The sequence below is a fragment of the Labrus mixtus genome, chromosome 10 (genome assembly GCF_963584025.1).
Source record: "Labrus mixtus chromosome 10, fLabMix1.1, whole genome shotgun sequence".
Classification (NCBI taxonomy): Eukaryota; Metazoa; Chordata; class Actinopteri; order Labriformes; family Labridae; genus Labrus; species Labrus mixtus.
In genome coordinates, this window is record NC_083621.1 from 1,151,750 (window position 1) to 1,161,749 (window position 10,000).

General features: G+C 39.7%; 2 protein-coding genes across 2 annotated transcripts in view; both read right to left on the bottom strand.

Moving 5' to 3' along the window:
• Positions 1-950: 950 nt before the first annotated feature.
• LOC132981652 (snRNA-activating protein complex subunit 1-like) lies at positions 951-2,257 on the bottom strand. Its single transcript, XM_061047622.1, has one exon. The coding sequence runs from the start codon at positions 2,255-2,257 to the stop codon at positions 1,172-1,174; it is 1,086 nt and encodes a 361-aa protein (XP_060903605.1). The 3' UTR covers positions 951-1,171.
• A 1,438-nt stretch (positions 2,258-3,695) lies between these two features.
• Positions 3,696-10,000, bottom strand: part of srp72 (signal recognition particle 72) — a 10,267-nt gene continuing 3,962 nt past the window's right edge. The window contains exons 8-19 of the mRNA XM_061047598.1: positions 9,928-9,985; positions 9,711-9,842; positions 9,496-9,624; positions 8,504-8,576; positions 8,304-8,368; positions 8,111-8,206; positions 7,302-7,405; positions 6,936-7,013; positions 6,364-6,501; positions 5,921-5,958; positions 5,395-5,554; positions 3,696-4,612 (exon numbers count right to left, since the gene is read on the bottom strand). Coding sequence (XP_060903581.1) covers positions 4,432-4,612; positions 5,395-5,554; positions 5,921-5,958; positions 6,364-6,501; positions 6,936-7,013; positions 7,302-7,405; positions 8,111-8,206; positions 8,304-8,368; positions 8,504-8,576; positions 9,496-9,624; positions 9,711-9,842; positions 9,928-9,985 — 1,252 coding nt within the window. The 3' untranslated portion in view covers positions 3,696-4,431. The remainder of the gene's footprint in view (positions 4,613-5,394; positions 5,555-5,920; positions 5,959-6,363; positions 6,502-6,935; positions 7,014-7,301; positions 7,406-8,110; positions 8,207-8,303; positions 8,369-8,503; positions 8,577-9,495; positions 9,625-9,710; positions 9,843-9,927; positions 9,986-10,000) is intronic.

Here is a 10,000-nt window from a genome sequence, read left to right on the forward strand (position 1 = left end):
CGGCACAGAACTCCAGATTTATACAACAGAAAATTAACAGTAAAACAAGCGATCTGATTGGACAAGAGGCTCAATGAGTGTGTAGTGAAAACTTTTTTTATTTTAATATTTTTTCGCAGGCTGTTTAACTGTAACATTACAAGTTGTCATATTTCATCACAGATTTTGTTCATCATGGCACATTTTTTATATATAATTTTTTAAACGTACATGAAATAAAATAAATAAAAAATCCAAAGAAAAGGTACTAAGAAAAAAGATAATTAAATTAAGATTTATAAAGGAAAAAAAATACTAATAAGAAAAACTTTAATGTAAGAAAAACTTTTGCGGTAACTGAAACTTAAATAAAACGAGGATTCACAAAAAAAAACCGATAACTAATCATAACTTTGTGTGTCTACAAAATTAACTTTAATAAAATCTAATTAGAGAGAAAATGTCCACAGTCATACTGACACATGCTTTATTAGGGGGGGAGGGGGCATCAGGAAGTTTGTGTGCACAAAAATCTTATGTTTACTTTTTCTAGCCCTCGTTGATCTCGACCCTGACAAGCATGTTTTGTTAAGTTATTTGTTGTGTTTAGAGAGATGGATACTTCATTCATCCAGAAGGAAATTAAAAAAAATAAAGAGCAGCATAGTCGACTGTACGGGTTATTTTTGGTTTTCTTTTTAATTCTTAATACTGTTAATCAAGGAGAGTGTTAGTATTACGACTTTACAAGTATCAGCAGTACCCATACTTTAGTTTTCAATGACTCTCCCCAATTTTTTGTTTCACTCAAATGTATTCTTAACCTGCAGAAGCATGACCACAGAGTCATTTAAATACTGCCAGAAAGCATGAACGCTTGCTGAAAACAGTGGCGACGAATGTTGTTGAATGTGCACATGATGTAATTTTCCAATAAAAAAAATTAAAAAAATGGAAAGCCAAACTTTTTTTTTTTTACTTCAACAGGCAATTTCAAAATGAGTGTAGGACTTTGAATTAAATAAATTTATCAATATACTTTTTTTTTTTTTTAACAGAAACTGAATGCAAACTTAAGTGAAACTACTGAATACAACAAATTAAAGCATCCTTTCCCCATTTGTGTCCCTGAATGAACCAGAACGATAACAGAAGTCCTCCTTTATGTAGCTTAAATACCCCTTCTCTCCCTTCATGGTCTACCAGCAGCTACCTGGCTGGTCCTTTTCACCGGCACCCTCTCCTGATCCGGAGCACTCAGGAGCCACGCCTGGAGCCGGCTCTCATCCTTTGTCACTCCGAGGTTCTTCCAGGTCCGAGCCCGCAGAGAGGGAGGCCTCCTCGGGTGCACAGCGGCGTCTGCAGCCTCCTGGATGAGCTCGGCTCCGGAGCCTGCGGAGTCCACCGTCTCAGCCTGTCGGTGCCTCCTCGATTTAGACGCCTGCTGGAAGTTAGAGTAGCTCTTCTGCTTGATGGAGGACAGGATGCTGGCTCTGCTCTTGCTGCTGGACTTCCCACCTCCCTCCTCCTCGTCTTCATCTTCATCGTCCTTGCGTTTGTCACCCTGGGAGAAAGTCTTCTCCTGCCACTTGAAGAACTCTGACATGCATCCTTTCAGTCGTGCGGAGAAGTCTCGATGAGTCATGGTCGCCTGGCTCCTGACCTCCACCGTGCCCTCCTTCAGCTTCTCATACTGGTTCTGGATGTGGGTCAACTCGTCCAGGATGTCCATAGAGAGGAGATCCTGCATGGCGGTCGTCCTCCCGAGAAACTCTGCACACACCGCTTCCTTTTTTGGTTTCCTCTGCTTCTGGAAGGTGAGGAAATGCGGCATGGCGGTGTAGGAGATGGCTTTGGTTTCAAAAAGTTTTCGATATATGTAAACGACGTCGAGATGCCCAGAGTCCACAGAGTTCTTCAGGAACTTGTGGACCTGAGCCCAGTCCCTCAGAGCCAGTCTGATCTGCACGGGCGGGGCCGCCGGCTGCGTGTGGTAGAAAGCAAACATCAGATACAGACCTCCCACTCGGATCTGGTAGCTGTAAGGAGGCAGGAAGTACTTCATGGCCGTGGCCAGCGTCGTCCTGCAGAACCTCCTCAGCTCACCTTCACCGGACACGCCCAGAAACACATCCGAGAAGCTCATCTCCCTCCAGACGGCCGAAAAGTCCTGATACCTGACCGAGTCGGTCTGCTGGAAACGAGCGAGGAGTTCCTCCACATCTTCAGTCAGAGGAGGGTAGAAGAAGTCAGAGTATAACGGCTCGGCGTGAGGCATCCTGAGATCTGATGATAAACTACAACACCTGAAGTGAGAAGGAGCACCGATCACACCACTTATTACCTTAAAGACACGACCACAAGTGGTAGTGTTCAATTAAGGTAATCAACCAATCAGAACACGCTTGCACCGGTCGATTGAGATTTGATTTGGTTAACTGACAACTGTTTTCTGTTTCGTGAAATCAGGTTACTTTGTTTGTTTGTTTTTTTGCAGATATTCTTGTTTTGATATCCTGTAGAAATTAAATGTTCAAAGGGTAGGCATCACAAGCCTCGGCTTCATCCTACACCTTTTCGACCATTGTTTGTTTAATTTTTTATTATTGTTTGTTTATGTTTTATGCTTTGTGGTCATGGACCAAAATAAATATTTACTACTACAACTAAAAATGTATTTTGTTTGTATTCGTATAAATGAAGTTAAAACAAGTATCGAAACTCCTCAAAACGTAGGAAACGTTATTTCAGTCACTTATTTCGCCCCTTTAATAAAACTAATTGGTGTTATATGTTATGTCGTTGGAAAGCCTGATTTGTCACCTTCACATCGAGGTTTAACTTGTAAGGATCGTGCATTCATGCAAAGAGTAACACAGCTAAACGTTTGGGTAGCGCCCCAAAAACAAATGTCAAAAATCCCCTGAAATGTTCTCCTGTTGGTATTCACTCCTGTTTTGAGTTTCTTGGTGGAATGGATGATTGCACTCTCCCACAGTAATCAGGAACAAAACAACACATATTGGCCATTTTGACACTTTATTCATTTGCTGTCAATTAGGTGCCAATCAGGTGTCAGTCACACACCTGTAACTGGAACACACCTGGAGGCACTTGAAGCTCAAAACAGAAGATTTCAGGGGATTTTGGCAAAATAAAATGAGGGCGCTACCCAAACGTTTAGCTGTGTTGCTCATTCCTCAAATGCATGATCCTTACAAGTTATACCTCGTTGTAAAGGTGACTAATCAGGTTTTCCAACGATATAAAATACATCACCAATTAGTTTTTATTAAAGGGGCGAAATAAGACACTGAAATAATGTTTCCAAACTTTTTTTTGAGGAGTTTATTTAACTGTTTCTGTTGGAGGAGTTAGTTATGTGCTAATTTACATCTGTAGTCCCTGTTCAGGAGACAGATGCTGCATTCAGGTGCTGTCGGACACTTTTTCCGAGTTGTAAAATGCACATGAACGCCGGATCAAGTCGGAACAACTAATGAGGTGCCCGACTTACCGACCTGAAGCCAGAATCGTCCTCAACAGGGGGCCAAAATGTGTTTTGCCAATGTTTACATAGTCCTACTTTTTACTGCCCATAAACATAACTCCTAACAGTTTCATTCCACAGATCTTGTAGTAGATATCAACATGATATCAATATGTAGTTGTATCAGAAACAGCTCCAGATGAAAACGTGACACAGAAGACTCATGTTTCTGCTGCTCAGAGTTTTATTAAGACTTTAACAAAACGGGAAACCTCTTTCATCTCTTTGTCTTTTTTTTTTCTTCCTGACACATGCACCTGACAAATCCAAAGAATTAAAAATGATTCAGCTTGAATTCAGACCAACACGGGGAGTTTAAAATAAATACCTCTTAAACGTTGAATGTCTGCAGCTCAATTAAAGTAAAAGGGACAATTTAAGGAAACGTGATGCAAAAAAACGATGTCATGATACTCAGACCCAGGACATATTAAAGGACAATCCCCCCCAAAGATGAACTCTAAGTAACCCTGCAAAAGGAGTTTAAAGGAGTTCTAGTATCAGATATACTAAACAACGAACAGTACAGAGAGAAAACTGTTATCCCTCATCCCGACCTCATATGAAGAAATATCTACTTTCTTTTTCTAAAGTTTGTTTTGTTTCATTTCACTGAGACCTCAAAACATCACCAGTTAAAACAGAAACATCTTTGAACCACCTTTTGCAGAGCGACACAAAGTTCATTAAAGTGGAACTCTTCCTCCTCTGTCCTTTAATTAAAAACATCACAAATAAATGAGAAAGAGGAAGAGAAGGGGAGATTTTGGTTTCACATCATTTTAAACAAACGGCCAAAAGTAAAAACATTCAAATGAAAACTTGAAAAAAGAGAAAAGCTTATGATTTGCTTGTTTGTCTCATCCACAGACAGTGGATCCCTCGCCCCCTCTCCCCTCCGACTACCAGCCTCCTTTCCCTCCCTTCTTCTTCTTCTGTGGTGCCTTCTTGCGCGTAGCCCCAGAGGCTGCAGGTTTCTGCTGTCTTGGGGGGACCACGTTGCTGGCCGGCGCTGTAGTGGAGCCGGATGCTGACCCCGGTCTCGGGGAGGTAGGAGGACTGCTGGCTGTCTTACTCGCATCCCTGAAAACAGAGGAGACAAAAATCACATCAGGGAATAAGGTGTACGTTTCAGGGAATTATTTTTTGCATCAAAAGCATTGGCACTAAGAGGTGGAGTCCAGCCATGATGCTGCTAATGCAATAAAAAATAAATACAAATAAAACTTTATCTTAACCTTACTGTGTGTTTTTTCTGCTTTTTTTTCTCTTTGTAGTTGTTTTTTTAAATTTTTTTTTTTTTTTTAAACCCTATTTCTTTCTTCTGTACTGTTTTTTAAAAAAGCATCGGCAAAAGTCTTGTGCATGCATTGTTATTCAACATGCCGTTCCCTTTGGAAAACATCTGATCGGGAACGTTCAGCACAGATGTTGAAGAGATGAATTCATGAGAAATCACTAACAAAAAGTTACAAATCTTTTTACATCTTGGTGATACATCTGCAAAACATTACTCTGCACCTTGCAGGACATGTACTGGCTGGGAACAATACTGCTCCCATTGAGCTTTTTATGTGTAATCACTTTTAGAACGTGAATAAAAGTTTATGAATATGGAAATGTTAAAAAGTCAATATTTAGTTTTGTATCACTAAAAGTAGCACACAGCTGGCTCTCTGCTTTCCTTCCCCTCGTGTAGAGGCATTCATGATAGTGCTAACACATGTTTATATAAACAAACAAGCAGCTTCTTCCATACAGCAGAAAAAACATCTGCACCCAGGAGTCATTGGCAGGAAAACAGAGGGACAACTCAAGGTATTTTGCGCCCAGACACCTCCACTCAGTCGATGTGCATTACTCACAGCTCGGCTGACGCTCCGGCTGTCGCTCCCTGTGTGCCTTTCCCGATCTGCTCCTTCTTCTTTCCCTTCTTCTTGCCTCTGTAGTATGAACGCTCCCTCATGGGCAGCCACCTCTCCGGGTCAGGAGTCGCTTTGGGGTCGCAGTTTTTGGGCAGTTTGCCTAAACAGAAGACGATCAGGAGGAAACAGTGAAGAGCAGCACAGTCAGAAAATAAATCTGATTTGTAGCCTATAACTAGATCACACTGAAAGTTTGAAGATGTCAGTTACGTGTCTCTTATCACAGGAAATAAGCTTCATCATATCTGTGTAATTCCTACTGCTGGCCTGTAGGGGTCCACAGTTTTCACTACATCGTTCTGCTCCTACAGGTCGTCCACAGAGGTTATAAAACCATTTTAACAGAAGATTTGTTCAGTTTTTATTTATTTTATTTGAATCCTGATGACAGCAGTTAAGAGCAAGTAGATAACAGACACTTAAAAAACTCACAAACCTTATTTAATAAAAATAATAAAAAACATACCTTTCTTTTTCTTCTTCTTCTTTTTGATCTCCACTTGGCTGCAGAGAAAACAAAAAAGAATTAAATAGTTTAAAGAGTAGCTTAGGGTCGTCACAATAACAGATTTTTAAACTTTGATATAATTCTAGTAAAAAAAGAAATATATCAACAACTGTTTTGTTACCACGGCAACAAAATTCAAGACCTAATCGCTAAATATTGAAATGTTGCTAACATATTTGTGCAATTTAATAAGTTCTCTCATTCCATCACAGCAGCTTTCTATACTTTTTTTTAACGTTTTGGTAGTTTTCAAAACGATGGATCATTAAAATAAAATATATTTTTTTATCATTTTACAACACGTGGTATCAAGGTATCATTAAGCATGACTCCTCCCACCGTCCTTACTCAGTTTAACTAGAAACATGTTTGATGAGGCAGAGAGTGTGGTGAAAGTTTACCCGGCTTCTTTGGGAAGATTTTCTCCGGTGACCTTGGGCGCCTTTTTCCTGACGTAGGTCGCCCCGTGCGAGTTCTCCAGCTCGTCCACGTCCACGTTCAAGGCCATGGTGTCTGCAGAGGGAAGGTGCTTGCTGAGGCTGGAGAGGAATGCTTAGGACAACAGGATGTGCAGTGGTGTTTGCAGCTTTCAGGGTCTCCCTCGAGTTATGCCTGCTCTGGGATCTCTTATTCTTTAGGTTTTTTATTCTGCGGCTGCAACTATTATTAAATTACTTTTAAGGCAATTCTTCTAACAGCAAAGCTTTACCTACAAAAAGTTTAAAATACGGGGTGATGCTACTTAACCTTTTCCAAAAAAACAATGAGGTGTCTTCACATTCTTTGGTCGTTTCTGTGAACATTACAGAGCTGCTCTTACATTACAGAAAATATATTTCACAGGTCTACTCTGAGAATTGAGACTGTTTGTGCAGCCTCACAATTAAATCAAGAAAACACACCAGTTGCCTAACGACTGAAGTATTAATGATTTCATTTCTGTTGTTTTCCATTTTGTTTGATTCAAGGATACGATTTGGCTTTTTCCGTGTCCACCAGAGAATACGCAGAGATGAGTTGTGCGAGTGTGTGGATGTCGTTGGTGTTTTGCCTGTTTCAAGAAAAAGAAAGAAAATGAAGCATTAGTGTTGTAAAATTAATTTAACAGACTGACAGAATTGTTTTAAGGTTGCACACATACTCCTAGTTTTACTTTATTGATATCTGAATGAAAATGTGTTCGGACTTTAAAACTCGTCATTGTTTCTGTTGAACCTGATGAACATCTGAGCTACTTGATTTGAGGCCAGCTGAACTAAAAGCAGCATTAAAGATTAGTGTTTTTTCTTCTTCATATAAATAGTCAAACCATGTTGAACTCCTGAGGGTGTAAACTCACTTCCACAGCTGCTCCAGATCACTAATGGCTTCCTTCTTCCGTCCGTACTTCAGTTTGAAATTGGCAGCTTCTCGCACGAGGGCCAAGTGTGCAGCAGATCCCGTCTGCAGATGAAGAAGGACGGGTGGATTTACACAGCGGAAAAAATATGGACAGATCACACATGTTTTTAATGCCAGTTTGTCTCTTCTGAGGTTGTCAACATTTTAGATACCTTTTGATACCATATGGTTTAAAACAACATAATCTCCTTTATTTGACTGATTGGTAGTATTCAAAAACGAAGCTGCAAAAGACTTTAGGACTTAAAATATATATATATATATTTTAAAAAAGACGTCAGATATAAGGTCACATTTTTAACCCAAAGCTGCCTCTCCTGTTTTGTTACTGAACATGAGCATACAGTGTGTATTAGATGGGGTTGGCAAGGTATTCTTCAATAGACTCCATCTTTAATGTCAGTGAGTTTTTATAGATCTGTGTTTGCCAATATCACTTTTTTCACTCCTAAAATAATGAAAAACTTAAAGGGATACTTCACCTGTTGAAACATGAATCTGTTTTGACATTGGGTCATATATGTAGTAGAAATTTGAAATACATTTTGAAGTTGGTGTCTTTTTGGCTCATGTGGACGAAAGACACCAAATCCCAGAATGCACCAAGTTTTTAATGATACAAAGCTTAATGCAAATGGGTGAAGTATCCCTTTAAATACAGCACCCATTATCAACACTTTAGAACAGCTGTTGGTAAAAAGTTTTCATGTTGTGGTCACAGGAAGAAATGAATCATGGGAAACAAACCTGCTCAGACTGGTAATGCTCGATAGCTTGTTTGAAAACGTCAATGGCGCTGTCGATGTCTTCTTCATGGGAGTACATTGTTACCAGAGCTGAAATCTGCAGATACAATTACACATGTTAGATAACCAGTGTGAGGGGGAATACATAAATCTAGAGATTGTGTCAGTGTGGTGATATTTAAATTCAGACTTACCATCCCCGATTTGTGCTTGAACTCTTCGATGGACCGTAGAACATCACAAGCTTTCGTCACATGACCTGAGAACCACAAGAAGAAATACTTTTTATTTTTTAAATTTGAGTATCTTGACACAACTGCAGGCGTTGTTACAATGAAAGAGCTCGTCCTATCGACTGGATTATTAAACTCAAACAGCTGATCACTGCCCGTACCTTGTACTAAGTAGAGTTGTGCCATCGTCAGTTTGATGCCTGATGCACTCTCTGGATGTCGCTCTGAGAATTGCTGGAAGACAAAAGGGCCGTCAGTTCACTAAGAGAGACAACTCCATACACTAAGACAATAAAAATGAGTTCCAACATGGAGACTAAAAACATCCAGTTTGACATATATAAAAAAATCATTAAATTTTTAACCCTCATGCATCATTATGGACATTTTTGTCCATTTGGTCAAATGTTTCCTCTTCATCTGGTCATCATTTTGTCTGTGTTAGTGCATATGACACACAAGAAAGTCTCTTGACACATTTTGGAATGCACTTTTAATTTTTTGAATAGATCAATAGAACACTGAAACATGTTTACGACCCTCTGAAGTCACTGAGGATAAAAATGTCCACTTCCAAAAAACTGATATAAAAATAGAACAGATTGATATTTTTTTCTACTTTTTTTTGCATAAATCTCTTAAACAACTTCAGCCCTGCTCAAAACTACCAAAATCTCTTAATTTTAATATTTGTTATATGGAAAATTTTAATATCTTAAATAACAACAGTGACATCAAGTAATCAAACTGGCATTTAAAGGGTTAAATTCCTAAAAATGATTGAATGTTTGGTAGTTTTGAGCAGGGCTGAAGTTGTTTAAGAGATTTATGCAAAAAAAAGTAGAAAAAAATATCAATCTGTTCTATTTTTATATCAGTTTTTTGGAAGTGGACATTTTTGTCCTTAGTGACTTCAGAGGGTCGTAAATTAAACTGATGCCTGAGGGTTAAGTAATCAATAAATGACTACTGCAGACATATGTAAAGTATGTTTGTGCCTGGAACTGTATAACCATTTGCTGTTAAAATTGATTTGTTACACTGGATAGCGCAGATTTGAATAATGCATCAGTAAAATAATTCCTGTTGCAATTTTCATTTTCACAAAGGTTCAGATTTGAAAGCTGTGAGTCGGGCTGTTGTTCATGTGTACCTGTAGCAGCTCTATAGCCCTGCCATGCTGCTTCTCTCTGCACAGCTGAGCGACCTGGATGAGGACCGGCCGAGGTTGACCCGGGTTCTGAGACTGAAGACTGGAGGACAGTTTCCTGCACTGGTCGGCCTGTAAAGGGTAAAACAGAAATTCACTAACAAACAGCCCTGAATGGAAACCTCTGAATCTGAATCACACCAGCTCCTCAGCTGTACCTGGTTAGTGTACATCGCCAGCAGGGCTTTGTTGAGGTCGATGGCCTGCAGCTGCTTCTTCGCCAGCTTATATTCGACACCCTCTGCGTTTGTCAGCTTTACCTTCTTCTTGGAGTCGAACACGTTTTGGTCCTTTGGGAATAAAGACGACAACGTTTACAACAAGTGAGCGCATGTTTACAAGTACAGTACAGCTTTCTCTCTCCTCATCACTCACCTTGTTTATAGTTATGATGTTGTTGGCAGTCACAGCGAGCAGCCCGACATCTGAAGGCCTGTTGGAACATCAT